At 51.4% G+C, this 15,231-nt stretch overlaps 1 protein-coding gene across 1 annotated transcript in view; it reads left to right on the top strand.

Annotated features, from left to right (window-relative positions):
- Positions 1 to 14,762, top strand: part of PODXL (podocalyxin like) — an 81,773-nt gene extending 67,011 nt beyond the window's left edge. The window contains exons 8-12 of the mRNA XM_077340801.1: positions 141 to 212; positions 6,860 to 7,019; positions 7,541 to 7,602; positions 8,157 to 8,321; positions 9,341 to 14,762. Coding sequence (XP_077196916.1) covers positions 141 to 212; positions 6,860 to 7,019; positions 7,541 to 7,602; positions 8,157 to 8,321; positions 9,341 to 9,535 — 654 coding nt within the window. The 3' untranslated portion in view covers positions 9,536 to 14,762. The remainder of the gene's footprint in view (positions 1 to 140; positions 213 to 6,859; positions 7,020 to 7,540; positions 7,603 to 8,156; positions 8,322 to 9,340) is intronic.
- Positions 14,763 to 15,231: the final 469 nt, after the last annotated feature.

The following is a 15,231-nucleotide window of genomic DNA, read 5'->3' as shown; positions in this document are numbered from 1 at the left end:
ATGGCAAACAGAAAAGGCGCTAGAAAACAGGGAAAGGATGGGAAGAATCCCCCCCACCAAAATGGTCTTGGGTTGTGTATAGCGCTTTGACATCCATTAGGCAATCTGCTCTGCGAATTGAACGTCTTTTGCCTTTCCAGTTCCTTTGTGAGGGCGAGATCTCTTCGGCACCCAACAACGTCATCCTGACCCTTAACCAGGCCATGCCATGCGTAAGTACATCTCAAAGGAGGGCAGCCAACCCTTGCTCTTAAACTGGTCCTTGTTACCTCTGCTTTGTAAAACAGCAGAATCCCCTGCAGGGAGAGGAAAGGGAAGACGACTGTAAGCCACTTTGAGCCTCCTTCAGGTAGGGAAAAGCGGCATATAAGAACCAACTCTTCTAATTCTTCTTCTTCTTATAATGTATATTTATGATTGTGACTTTTGGGGAGGGCTGTTGAGCCACCACAATGCATTTGTACTAGGGTTGAGCGCTCCGGCACGCTTTGGCAAGCACCAACCTTGCTTAGCTTCTGAGATCTGCAGAGATCAAGCTAGCCTGGGCTACCCAGGGCAGGGCCCAGCAAGGATGTGACACAGTCTGCAGATGGGGAGGGGAGCAGATGGGATGAAATGCATGCCTGCAACACTGCATGATGCTAGCAGAGATGGCTAGCCCGCCTGCAGACAGACGGAGAAGCCGCAGACTCACTGAGCATTCTGAAAAGTGGCCGTGGAGAGTCACAACCGTGAGGAGCAATGAGGCCTCCTCAGTTACCCGCTCCTGCCACCCTCTGGTCAATATGAGCAGCACCGCAATCCTCACAAATAATAGGAAGACCCAATCCAGTGTCCCAGAGGGGCATTTGGTACGGGGCAGGAGGGGGGGGGAGAATTCAGTCTTCACAGCTCCCGATGGATGACCCCTTCAAGTTTGTCCCCATTCTACAACTGCATAATGTAGGAAATGTTTGTGTGAGAGCTTGCGTTTATCCTGGAAGACTTCATTCTGCCTTTGAGAGCAAAAAAACCCCCAGCAACCAACTGAAATGATTCCCACCCCCCTTCCCATGATTGAAAGAGCAGGCAATGAACTTGAATGCAAGTCTCAATACATACACTTTAATTTATCTAGTTTTGTGCTTCCATTTTATATGTTTTTACCTCGACTGTAATCCGCCCTGAGTTGGACAAAATAGGGTGGAAAATAAATCAGAGAGTTTTGCCCAAAAGCCAGAATGTCACATCTCCCAATGTGCTGAGTGTTAGATCCGTGGGTTCAGAAACCAGGATGATCGGAGTCCATTTCAGCTTTGTTGTGATCCCAGCATGACAGTACAGAGAACTAAACTGAACTGAAAACCTCACCAAAATCCTCAATTTAGATGCAACTTGAAGAAGAAGAGGGGGAGGGGGAGGAGGAGGAGATCTGGTCTTTATATGCTGCTTTCCTCTCCCTGAAGGAGTCTCAAAGCACCTTCCCTTTCCTCTCCCCACAACAGACACCCTGTGAGGGAGGGGAGGCTGAGAGAGCCCTGAGATTACTGAAGCAGAAGAAGAGTTGATTCTTATATGCCGCTTTTCCCTACCCGAAGGAGGCTCAAAGCGGCTTACATTCGCCTTCCCTTTCCTCTCCCCACAACAGACACCCTGTGGGGTGGGTGAGGCTGAGAGAGCCCTGAGATTCCTGCTCCGTCAGAACAGCTTTATCAGTGCCGTGATGTGACTATCCCAAAGTCACCCAGCTGGCTGCATGTGGAGGAAATCAAACCCGCCTCATCAGATTAGAAATCCGCACTCCTAACCACTGCCCCAAGCTGACTCTCTTGGTCAGTTTAACTTTAAACTGACTGGATCGGGCAGTCAGGATCTAGCCACCCATTGGCTACCACACAGGATTACGACCCTGCCTTGGACCTCAAAACCTTGGTCTTTACAGACACTTCTGGGTCATGTCAGCCCATTGCATTAAAACATGGTATTCATCAATTTGGGGTTAGTTTGGGGGGCAAGGTGCGTCTGGACAGTGGGGGGACCCCGCCCATGTTAGTGATCCTGGCATGCCTGGGAGACAGGCAAGCTAGAAATGAAATCAATAAAGAAATGTGGCCAGCCGGAACGGGTAGTTTTATGTTTGCTCTGCATGAAGCGTCTCTCCACTGGAACCAGAGTGCTCGGACAGAAGGGAAACCGACAGGCCAAGAGCCGCAGGGCTGCGGATGCATCTGGGAAACAGGCGAGGCAGACGGCCCCCCCCCGTCCAGTGTCCCCTCCCAGCGAGTGGACCTGGGCAGTTAGGAGCTGTGACAGCGTAGCCTCCAGCAGCCCAGCCAGGAAGCTGCCAGCTCTGCTTCTCTTAGCGACCTGCGGATTATCTGAAAGGCTGTCAGTGACAATTGCTAATTGCATTTCTATACGATGACGCCGCCTTCCCAGCTCCCACAGTCCTTTCCCTAATCACCCTGACTGTTTGTTTTAATTTTTTTCCTCCCTCACCCCGTCCTGCGGTAAAACGGCAGTGGAAGCTGTATCGGTGGCACTTCTGCCTGTTTCAGAGAACAGACACCCTATCTCGGGGTAGGGAAGGGAATAACAGGCACTCCTGGGTTCTAAGCTAAGCTGGGCTAGGGGCATGCAGGCTTTTCAGGCCTGGCTTTGATGTTCAGTTTGCAAAACAGGAAATCACATCACGTCAGGGACACCTGACAGGAAGAGGAGGAGCCAGGGATATGACCTCACCAGCGGGCTGGGAGCTTCCATGATTGAACAACTGGGAGGGGTGGGCAGAAGAAAGCAGGGCTGGAAAAAGCCCGAGAAGGCCAGTTCTGCTGCATCCAGAGTTTTTATTTCCCTTCCTTATACCCCACTTTTTTCCTCACTGGGGATCCAAAATGGCTGGCATCATTTTCCTCTTATTTTATCCTCACAACCACCTTGCGAGGTAGGCTTAGCTGAGAGTGGGGGGCTGGCCCCAGGTCAACTCAGCGAGCTTCCTTGACAGGGTGAGGTCTCCCAGTGCTCTAGCCACTACACAGAGATGGTGATGGAGGGGGTTGCAGTGCTGGACTCCAGAGACCCGAGTTCAAATCCCTACTTTTCCATTCTAGTCATGCATTGAAGATCTCTATGCTGTAACAGCAACTACGGCCAAAATGACATTAAAAAAACAAAATCCACATAGCCAATCAAAACTCCAGTGGCCAATCAGAAGCCTTGCTAGGCAAAAGCCCTACAGAGCCCCGCCCACTTTCTTAAAGCTCTTGGTGAGCACCAAGAACGGTGTCAGCAAGCCCCTTGGTGGCGAAGGGCACCAAGTTGGAGACCTCGGGAGTGCCAGGTTACAGGAGAGAATCAAGCTTGCAGGGGGGGGGGGATGAAGTTTCTCCTACCTTTCCCCACCAGCTAGTTCCCACCATCCATGAACATTTCTTCTGAATACTCTAACCTTGTGAGCCTTCCTTGGGCAATGTTGTCGTGACCTTCAGAATACCTCGTGGGTGGGTGGGGGGGGCGTTGTTTGCTTTTTTTCCGGCAGGATTTTCTGCCCTTTCACTTACAAACCCGGTCAAACCCTGGGAACTCTGGCCTGTCCATGACTCCAGCCGGTGCAAAATCCGACGTGAGCAAGTTTTCCTTTCTCTCTCTCACTCCCCCCCCCCCATCCCCTGTGCATTGGTTCGGGGTTTGCTTTGTTGATTGAAGCGCCATGACCTCATTCTGGTGGGGATGTTAGTTTTAGATTCCCACCCGGTGTGGGAGCGAGATGAGCTAAGATTGTCCGGGCCTGTTAACTGGAGCCAAAGAATGTGGAAACCCTTGAAAGACCGCTGGGGGGGGGGAGGCAAAGGGGAAACGATGATAGATAGTCGCAGCAATTCGCTGAGCAAAATCGGGCTCAAGTGGGAGATGGTAGAATTGACCAAAGTTCGTAAGTTTTCCTCCGTGTCTTTTCCAATGTGCTTGAACTTGCTTTGGCCACAATTTCCCCCTTTAGACATATTTAGACAATCCGTTTGAGAGCCGATAAATGCAAAAACCCAAATCCCCAGGTTTGAATCTCTACTCCGCCGTGGAAACTGGCTCAGTGACCTTGGGCTGGTCGTACACTTTGAACAGAACCTCCCTCGGAGGGTTGTCGTAGGGATAAAACGGAGGCAAGGAGAATGCCATGAGCCACTTTGGACCCTCCTCGGGGAGAAAGGCAGAGCAGAAAGGCATAAAATAAAAGGAAACCGTTATAAGTTATGTTGTGGTTTTCCGTGAGTTTGGTGTGAGCTTTAAAATGTAACCTTTCAAAAGACAGGAGCGGCATCCCTAGGAGTTGGCCGGTTCAGGGTCCGAACGGCCGCTCCGAACCGCCGAACCCTAATCCCTAACACTGGGAGAGACTAAAGATCCATGGGGAGGAAAATTGGGGGAGGGGGGAGGCTTGTTCTACACAAGTACTTGCAATGGGTGGGCCCCACCTCTCCGGGGTGGGAGGGAGGGAGGACTTCACAGCTGCAAAGGTGACCTGCAGTCTGAGCCTGAAACATTTGTCCTACCGTACACGGTTGTTGTCAGGCTAGCATGGTTTTAGCGGTTAGTGAGTTGCACCGGCAGCGGAGAGGCCCTGAATCAGACCCCTGGGGAGTCTACCTTGCAGGGTTCTTGTGAAGATTAAGGGGGGGACCCTGGGTGCCGTCCTACCGCCTTGACTAAAGGGGCTGCACAAAAGCATTTTTGTCTGGAGCATGCGCGTGAGGTGCGGCCCACTCTCCCGAACATGGCACGTACGCACAAGCCGTATTCTCCCGACCTCCCCACCCCATTTGTCATGCCTTCTAAAACAATCGGACACGTACCGGCTGGAGAATTTCACCGTATCGCGGCTCACTGGAAGCGCAGGACGTCACCTTGGAGCCAGAGGAAGAGACATTCCCATCTGGTTCATTGTCCTCCGAGTGGGAGTGCAGCCCACACCTTCTTGCGCGGTTCTTTTTTTGGGGGGATCCAGCCTTAAGGGGGTAGGAAGCAGACTCCGCCCCAAATCCCTCGGGGACCTGCTATTCCTGGAACTCTCCCGGCTGCGGCCTCGAGATAAAGCCGAAAAGGGCCAGCGGCCTGCTGTGTCCCAGGAGGGTTTCTATTTTTTAAGAAAAGAGGGCGGGTGATGGTCGGAGCACGCTGCCCTGCAACAGCACATCCTCAAAGCTGCGGGGAACGGAACGTGAACCTTGTTTATTCTAACCCATCTGGACGGGTTGGGCGCCGCGCCGCAGCTGCTTCTAGGACGTGCGGGAGTGCAGGTCAGGGGGCTGGATTGGGGGTCCCCACGCACTTTGAGCCTACGGGCCCCTTCGTCATTCAGATATTTTCCGCCGTCTTATTTTATTTGTGGTTCGGGCTAGATGTTAGTTCCTATTTTAATGGGGGTTTGGTGACTGTGTAACCATTTTAGTGTTTTATCGTGAGCCGCTTTGAGCCGGTAGCGCCGGGAGAGGCGTGATATAAATTCTTAAAATAAATCATAAATACCAGCTGGGTTGACCTTGGGTTCACCACAGCACTGATAAAGCTGTTCTAACGAAGTAGTGATATCAGGGCTCTCTCAGCCTCACCCACCCCACAGGGTGTCTGTTGTGGGGAGAGGAAAGGGAAGGTGAATGGAAGCCGCTTTGAGCCTCCTTCGGGTAGAGAAAAGTGGCATAGAAGAACCAACTCTTCTTCTTCTTCAGTAATTTCAGGGCTCTCTCAGCCTCACCTCCTTCACAGGGTGTCTGTTGTGGGGAGAGGAAAAGAAAGGCGACTGTAGGCCACTATGGGACTCCTTTGGGGAGAGAGAAGCGGCATATAAGAACCAACTCTTCTTCTTCTTCAGTAATCTCAGGGCTCTCTCAGCCTCCCCTCCCTCACAGGGTGTCTGTTGTGGGGAGAGGAAAGGGAAGGCGAATGGAAGCCGCTTTGAGACTCCTTCTGGTAGAGAAAAGCGGCATATAAGAACCAAATCTTCTTCTTCTTCAGTAATCTCAGGGCTCTCTCAGCCTCCCCTCCCTCACAGGGTGTCTGTTGTGGGGAGAGGAAAGGGAAGGCGAATGGAAGCCGCTTTGAGACTCCTTCTGGTAGAGAGAAGCGGCATATAAGAACCAACTCTTCTTCTTCTTCAGTAATCTCAGGGCTCTCTCAGCCTCCCCTCCCTCACAGGGTGTCTGTTGTGGGGAGAGGAAAGGGAAGGCGAATGGAAGCCGCTTTGAGACTCCTTCTGGTAGAGAAAAGCGGCATATAAGAACCAAATCTTCTTCTTCTTCAGTAATCTCAGGGCTCTCTCAGCCTCCCCTCCCTCACAGGGTGTCTGTTGTGGGGAGAGGAAAGGGAAGGCGAATGGAAGCCGCTTTGAGTCTCCTTCTGGTAGAGAAAAGCGGCATATAAGAACCAAATCTTCTTCTTCTTCAGTAATCTCAGGGCTCTCTCAGCCTCCCCTCCCTCACAGGGTGTCTGTTGTGGGGAGAGGAAAGGGAAAGCTGGGGAGCATCATCCACACAACAGCCTTGCAGGGTAGATCAATATAGAGCGTTCGTCTGTCTGGAGCAGCGGAAAAGAGCGAGATCGGCATGGTGGTACAAGAGGCAGAACTAAACTCAGAAACCCCGGGAAAAAACCAATTTATAGACAATCCTGAACAAGGGATCTTCACGCCATTGGTCAGTTCCGGTTTAATTCTGTGAAAGAACCCTTGCATAATTTTATGGTTGGGGGTCCCCACAACATAAGGAACTGGATTAAAGGGTCGCGGCATCAGGAAGGTTGAGAACCTCTCCTGTAGGGTTTCCTGCTGTGTGAATTAACGTGTCTCTGTCAATTGAAAGCCTTGCGTTGACGAGACTTCCTCTACTCCCAGGAAAACTTCATCAGGAGCTCCCTGGAAGGGCCGCTGCTCGACATGATCTGCAGAACCCTGAAGCCCAACTTCAACCGGACCCGAGACCATTGCCTGGTGAAGCTGGCCTCCGTCACAAACCAGCCCAACACCGTGGCGGTCGTCGACGTATCCATGCAAAGTAAGAGTCACGTCTGCCCTGGACAGCCACGAGAGCTGGAGACCCGATCTTCCGAATCTTCCTAAAGCTAGCACCCACAAAGAGCTACCAGGGTTATTGTGCCCTTCTCAGCTCCAGGGGAGGGTCTGTGGCTCAGTGGCAGAGCCTCTACTTGGCATGCTGAAGGTCCCAGGTTCAGTCCCCCTCTTCTCCAGTTAAAAGGACCAGGCAGGAGGTAAAAGATCTCTGCCTGCGAACCTGGAAAACTGCTTCCAGTCTGAGTAGACAGTCCTGGCCTTGATGGACCAAGTAGGTACTTGTAAGGGTTCATGGCTCTGTGGAAAAACACCCACGACGCGCAGAAGGGCCAGGTTCAGTCCCCAGAATCTCCAGTTAAAAAGGACCAAGCATGCCCTGCTTTTGCATGTTTCTCTGTGTCTTCTTGGGGAGACCTTTTATAAAGCGTGATATACATTTTGTGTGTGTTCCTGTGGCACAGTGACCGTCTCCCCCCCCCCTTCCTTTTTACTTCTTTCCATTAGTAAATTCAGTGGCTGATGAGCTCTTTGAATCTCTGAAAATAAAGGAAGGAGAATTAAAGAAGGTAAGAGAAGATCTGATTACGTCCCTACAAGATCTAGATCAGGGGTCCTCAATGTGGGGGGGCATGGCGCCTTCCAAAACCTTTCCCTGATACCTAGGCAGTACCATTCTACATGTAGTTTAAACCCATTACTGTGGGTCCTACACCGCTCCCTGCCCTCCTCCAAGTGACCACCTTTCAGGTACTTCAAGAGAGCCATCCTGCCCCTCTCCATCTCCTCTTCCCCAGGCTGAACGTTCCCAAGCCCCTCAGCTTTTCCTCCAAGGCCACGGCTCCAGTGGATACTGCATGCACAGGGGCAGAATTAGCATAACCGTAGCACCTTGCCTAGATCAATGACCATTCTAGTGGGGGGCCGGAATTCCCATGATTGCAGGGTAGCCACAGAAATTACCAGAGGAATTGAGGACAGCCCATCAGTCACTTGCACTGGGCGGGTGGGGGGGACAACGAACCAGTCACTCCCAGCGCGTGGCTCCTGTTCCCCCTTGCTTCTCAGAAGGGACGCCTTGGCCCCCGCCAATTCACCCCACAGTTCCGCTTTCCTCCCGCAGCTCGGAGTGAACGTCAGCTACGCCGGCCAGGACATGGACATGGACAGCGAGGACCGATTCAGCATGCCCCTGATCATCACCATCGTCTGCATGGCGGCCTCCCTTCTCCTCGTGGCCGCCATCTACGGCTGCTGCCACCAGCGCATTTCCCAAAGGAAGGACCAGGTAGTGAGGCTGTGGATGGGGGTGTTTGTGGGAGTGTGTGACCTACGTCTCCTGTTGAGGCCTGGAATGCAATCTGCTCCGTGGCCAAGGGCCAGAGGGCAGGAAAGATATATATTTTTTAAAGCAATGGCACACCCATAGCATGACATGACACCCAGCGGATGCCCAGAAGTGATGTCACCTTGTCAGTTTGACAACATTCTAGGAGTCAGACAAAACTCTGTGGTTTTACCATAGAGTTTGGGTCTGACTCCTAGAGCATCACATTACTGAAATTGTTGATAGCGCCTGGGTTTTGGTCACTGTGTGACACAGAGGGTTGGACTGGATGGGCCATTGGCCTAATCCAGTATGGCTTCTTTTACCTCTTTTACCAAAACCTCACAGAACCGAAATCCCTCCTCCCCTGCTGTTCCGAGGCAGCAGTTGCTTTCCTTGAAGTGGCCAGCAGAGGGCAGAAGCACCCCGGAGTTCTCAAGAATAGCTTAACTCTGCAGCTACCTTTCTTCCCAAGCAGTCGGGGAAGGGCTGCTTAAGAGTGGCACACTCTAATCCGGAGAACTGGGTTTGATTCCCCACTGCCCCACCTGCAGCTAGCTGGGTGACCTTGGTTTAGTCACAGTTCTGTTACCTTTGGGTAGTGAAAAAGCAAAGTATAAAAAACAACTCTTCTCCCTCTAGCGTTTAAGAGCAGTGGCTTGTAATCTGGAGAATTGGGCTTGATTCCCCACTCCTCCACATGCAGCCAACTGGGTGACCATGGGCTTGTCACAATCCTGATAGAGCTGTTCTCTCAGAGCTCCCTCAGCTCCACCCACCTCACAAGGGTGTCTGTTGTGGGGAAGAGGAAAGGGAAGGGGATTGTCAGCCGCTTTGAGACTCCTTTGAGTAGTGAAAGGCGGGGAATTAAAAAACAGCCCCCCCACACTTCATTTTCTAAGTGGACAGAGCAGAAACTCAGCACCCCTCTTGCTAGTTCCCCCGGCCCCCATCCTCTCTCTCTCCTCTCTGTTTTCCAGCAACGCCTGACGGAAGAGCTGCAGACCATGGAGAACGGCTACCACGACAACCCCACCCTGGAGGTGATGGAGACCTCCTCGGAGATGCAGGAGAAGAAGGTCAACCTGAACGGGGAGCTGGGGGACAGCTGGATCGTCCCCATGGACAGCCTAACGAAAGAGGACCTGGGGGAGGAGGAGGACACGCATTTATAAGCCCACAGAGGAGGAACCGAGAGAGAGGACGGACTTCACGCTACGCAAGAACAACAATAAAAAGGAAAACTGACATCGCAGCCACAAGTGCCGAGCGAGCGGAGAGGGGGAGAGCGCCGTTTCCGCCAGAGCAGAGGGGCTAGCGGGGGGCACCCGCCACGGCCCAATCCGGGGGGGGGGAGGGGGTTAAAAGAAAATCCAAGCACTCCGACCGGCTCCGCACACAAAATTATACGTGCATATGTAGGTATTTGTGTTCCCCAAGACAGTGCCTCTATTTAAGCGCTAAGCAAGGCAGACGGAATCGGACAACCCACAGACGAACTGAGACACTGAGGGTCCTGAAGAGCCGGATTCGAATTGCTTGGAAAGCGTCTTCCGGTGGTCCTGGTCTTCACTTCATCGGTGAAGGCTGGGGTGGGGAGGGGGGGCAGGAGGGTTCCCCCGATGCAGCCGGATCTGTCGCCCTGCTGGGTCGCAAAACCCAGGGTGGCAGTACCCGGAGAATCCTCCGGCATCAGGAACAGGCAGGGCAAATGTTGCTTAGCAGGATCCTAACAGATCCCTTTGGGCTCTGGTTGAATCCAGAATCCTCAAAACCCTAGACACTGGGGAGCTGTAGCCTTGATACTTATTTCCTTCTCCTCCCTGGATCCGGAGCCTTCTTTCCCCTTGATTTCACTGCCTCTCCCCGTCCCCATCGTTCAAATTACCTGACCGAGAACCCCCAAAAGAGAGCCTGCAATGACGAAAGGGGGAATTATTCTAGTTACATCTGCAGGGATGAGTTTTTTCGATTTGGCAACCTCAGACAGATGCCGTGCTGATTGTATTTCTGGCCTGGCTGTCTGCATTTCTGGCCTGTGCCTTACAAAAGGCTCTGGTGCAGAGGGACGGTTGTAGGATGGAGGGCAGAGAGATCTCCGCCAGGCATGGGTGAGGTTGATGCCCAGGAAAGATTTAAGACACCTCCCTCCCCCCCTCCCCCGCTTGCAGGTGTTTGAGGTGAAATGGCCAAAGGGTACCTGAGTGTTGTCATGCTCTTCTGGTTAAAGGCCTCGCCCTTTCCTCAAAGGAAAGAAAAAAAGGATTTGTGCCTTTGAGATGGATCATTTGTACATAAACCCACCGTAGCATCATTTACAGACATCACCTGTGTGTAGAAATGCGGGTGCATTTCTGAAACCTGGGGGGCGGCTAATTCCTCTCATCCCACTTCACAGCCCCCCTTCCCCCTGTCGTCACCAGCAACTAAATATGCATTTTTTTAAAAAAGCTTTTTTAAAGTTCACTGATAAATACTGTTTCTGCCAGTTAGACAAATGTGTTCATGCAGAATATTTTTAGATGTTTGCCACAGGAGGGAGCAGGTTCATGTAGTGGAGCGCTCCCTCTGCTGGTCAGTTCAATATTACGTTGGTTTATGTCCGGCATATCTCCCTGCAGATTTAAATCGGACGTAAACCAGTATAATATTAAATCAACCACCAGAGAGAGAGAAAAGGGACTCCCCCCCCCCCAGCAGAAATAGGACCCTGCAAACCAGGAAAATGAGACTGCGGTAAAGATAATTGTAAATAGAGCTAGAAAACGATGGGGTTTCATCTTGTGCTTCAAACTGATATCATCTGAAGATGCTAGTGGAGCATTGGGGGGGGGGGTCCTCTGAAGAAACCAGAGCAATAGTCCAGATTTTGCACAGAAGTCTCTCACTGAATGCATCTAACCTGGCACAGCATTGAATAATGTAGATATTACAGTTCTGGGTGTGGCATTCTCCTCCCCTCCCCCCCCCCCCAATGCATTTTGCTTCTATGCGCAAAAGGAATTATAGAGTTAAGGAATACTCATTTCAAAAGGCAGCTTGACAACAGCTCACAGGAAGGGAAGTGGAATTCACCCTGAACAAGGAGCAGTGCTTGAGCCCAGAGCAACTTGGAGCAGAAGGGCGGGCGGGAAAAGGAATCGGCCACGAGCATCGCGTCCACTCCAACGCAAGGCTTCGTGATGCTTCCGGCAGTGTTGCACACAACGCTTTGCCAAGGGACACACTGGAGCCAAATTGTTGCCGTTGCAAGTTAGGGGGCATGAATGCTTCTTTCAGCTGATGGGCAGTAGGTCCAGGGCAGACGAAAGGAAAGACCTCTTTACCCAGAGAGTAATAGAACGGTGGAATTTGCTGCCAGAGGAGGTGGGGATGGCCACAGCTTGAAGAAACAGCTTGAAAAGGGGGAGTAGACATTTCACAGAGGAGCTATGGCAACTAGCCCTTGTGACTGAGGTGAACCTCCATGTTCAGAGGCAGTCAACCTCTGAATCCCCCCAGAGCCAGGCAGCAACATCAGGGGGAGGCCTCAGCCTTTATGCTCGGTTGTTGGCCCTGCAGAGGAACTGGTTGGCCGCTGGGCGAGACCAGACGGACTGCTGGTCCGATCCAGCAGGGCTTTTGTGCCTTAAAAGTGAAGCCAGGCAGGAAGTCTGAAAGAGTTCTGCCTCCATCTCTGTCCTCTTCTCCGCAGTTGTTGAGGGCTATCCTGTATATTGGTGTGTAGGCCTGTGTGTATACCAGCACACACAAGACAATACCAAGGGGAACCGCCCTTGGCCGGCCGAGAAAAATAATCAGAGAGGAAATAACCGAGTGAGTGTTCAGCCCAGCCCTATTCAGAGGAGAGCGATAAAGGAGGTGAGAAATCCCACAAATTCCCCAGGGAGTAAAGACGCCTCTCTCATGGCACCAGCAAGAGCCACTGGGGAGGGGGGGGGGAGGAAGCTGGACGGGAGTTCCCTTTTTTCTAAATAAAAGTTTTACGAGAACAGTCCCTGCGGTGGAAGAGATGCAGGGCAAGGGGTACTTAGGAGTTTCCACCCCTACCTAAAATAAACACCCAGGGGCTTAACAATTCGTTAGAAAAAGGAACTCTCAAGAAGGGGGAAAGGCAGCCAAGTGTTTGGTCTGCAGGCAAGCAGAAGTTCCTCGTTTCAGCCCGCAACTTTGCTAAAAACGGGGGGTGGGGGGGGGGGTCTGCTGGAAAACGCTGGAGGGTTGCTGCCAGTCTGAGCTGACAATATTGAATCGATAATACTGACCTGGAGAGTCTGATCGAAGGCAGCTTCGTTGGGGAAGGGCTGTGGCTCGTTGGAAGAGCCTCTGCTTGGCATGCAGAAGGTCCCAGGTTCGATCCCCAGCATCTCCAGTGAAAAGGAACAGGCAGGAGGGGAGGGGAAAGACCTTGGCCTGAGACCCTGGCTCAGTGGCAGAGCCTCTGCTTGGCATGCAGAAGGTCCCAGGTTCGATCCCCGGCATCTCCAGTGAAAAGGAACAGGCAGGAGGGGAGGGGGAAGACCCTGGAGAGCTGCTGCCAGTCAGAGGGGACAGAAGTGTTAGCGATAGACCAATAGTCTGACTCAGGATTATGCAAGTTCATGTGAGATGGAGGGAAGAGCTCTGGGACGGACCAAGAAACAGGCAAGGTTGCAGACCTCACAACACGCCTGGGTCTTCTGCTAACCCTGGTAGCTCCAGCCCCAGGCATTCAAATGAGTTTGGTCTCTCTGTGAAGCTGGCTTGGTTTCTCCCATGACCCCTCGATGTCCCATAGCAGGGAACTATGCAAAATTCACCCACCTTGATGTAGACGAATTAATTAACATCAGCAATAACCCTACAACAGGCAATCTGGGCTTTTCACAAAGGAAAGGAGCAGGCAATAGGATGAACCTTGGCCCAAGGTCCTGAAGAACCGCTGCTGGTCAGAGCAGGCAATTCTGACCAGTGGTCTCCCTTGGCAGAAGGCAGCTTCATGGGGTTGTAGAAGGAAGAGGCTTCCTTCTTTTGGCCTGAATTCACTGCAGAGGGGAGCAGACCCAAAAGTCTTTTTAAAAACCCTTGCAAGGAGAAGAGTTCATTTTTATACTTTTAATACTTCTTTAAACTTCCCAAAGCAATCTCTATCGTCTTCCCTTCCGCTCCCCATAACAGTCACCCTGTGAGGCAGATGAGGCTGAAAGAGTTCTGACAGAACTGCTCTGCAAGAACAGCTCTGACAGAACTGTGACTAGCCCAAGGTCACTCAGCTGGCTGCACGTGGAGGAGGAGCAGGGAATTAAAACCGGCTCACCAGATTAGAGGCCACCTCTCTTAACCATCTCACCAAACTGGCTCTTGGCTGAGGAAAAGCCAAAGGGTCTGGGGATTTTCATGACTAAAAACGAATGTGAAAGAGGTTTAGCAATTCTGCAGAGGGTGGAGGAAGAGGGGAAAGGTGCAATTTTTTCCCCTTCCTCTCCCCATGGGTCTATTAGGTGAGGAAGATGAGTCTGACAGAGCTTTGAGAGAACTGCTGTGTGAGAACAGCTCTAACAGAACCATGATGAGCCCAAGTAAGGCCCAACCTTCCCTTGCCCACCCAACTACTCACCTATCTGTTATGGGGAGAGGAAGGAAAGGCTCTGTGTGAGCCACTTTGAGATTCCTTTGGGCAGTGAACACCTGGGTATAAAAACCAACTCATCTTCAACTCATCTTTTCATCTTCAAATGGCTAATGGATCCCCTGCCCTCCTTCCGGTTCCCTCACCGCTGCAATTTATTATTTTTATCACATAGGGTACAAAGGGATTTTGTATTTGCAATACAGTACTGACTTTTTCAGGGCCAAGAGTGTGACTTACCCCAAGGAGATCAGTGATGTGTGCATTGTGGGGGGAGAGATTGAGCAAAGTATTGAATCTTGCCTCTCGTATCCAGGACCTAGTTTCAGGTTGGTGGCTCTGTTCGTCTGAAGCAGTAGGACAGAGTTCGAGTCCAGCATCACCTTTAAAACCAGAAAAGTTTTATTCAAAGTAAGAGCTTGTATGTGCATGCACGCTTCTTCAGATGAAGTCAGACGAAGTGCGCATGGCACATGGAAGATCGGACCTCAAATAACCACAACCGCCACTTTTCCTGTATCGGCTTTCTCAGCGCGTCCTCCTCCCTCCCACCTGAATCGACCCCAGAGCAAATCTTCTCTCCTCCAGATTGTAATGAGTTTGACTGCTTATTCTGAACACTTGCACAGCTTTGACAGCGCACTGTGGGAGTTCCGTGCGCTGAAACAGGAGTCTGATATACACTGGAACTTTTTTAACAAGGAAAACTGGATTGTAAAGAATACTGTTGCATTTTCCTACAAAGTATATTTTGAAGACACCACTTATTTCTGTCAATTAAAAAAAGAAAGTTATTTTGTGACATGGTAATGTTTGGGGGGGCATGAACGCTGTGCACAATCAAGCAAAATTACGGGATTTGCTTGTCAAATGGGCAAGCTCATATAGGTTATCCTGAACCTGAGGAATTGACGGTTGGGAATTAATTAGCTAGTATAAGCTAAAAGATTTGGGGGGGAGATATGTCGTCAACTTCTCTGCAGCCCTGGAAAACTGCAGAGCTCGGCCATCTCTGATCTCCATTCACCAAAAGGCCAAATTAAGGTCCAGAAGATGGGGGTATAGGGTAGGGTGCAAACAGGAAGGAGGTTAGGGACGCACCCACCCCAAACCAGCCGTGATTTCTGCAGGAGCATCCTTGTAGCCAGGACCAAAAAAGTTACGTGTTTTGTGGTAGGTAAAATTCAACAGCTTTCAGTGCCCTTTCATGATCAAAGAGCCAAACTACATCCTTACGGAGATCAAAGAACCAGTATGTCTGTC

The sequence above is a fragment of the Paroedura picta genome, chromosome 5 (assembly GCF_049243985.1).
Source record: "Paroedura picta isolate Pp20150507F chromosome 5, Ppicta_v3.0, whole genome shotgun sequence".
NCBI classification, from domain to species: Eukaryota; Metazoa; Chordata; class Lepidosauria; order Squamata; family Gekkonidae; genus Paroedura; species Paroedura picta.
Note: the sequence above shows the minus strand (reverse complement) of the source record. Positions and strands in the feature narration are given on the sequence as shown.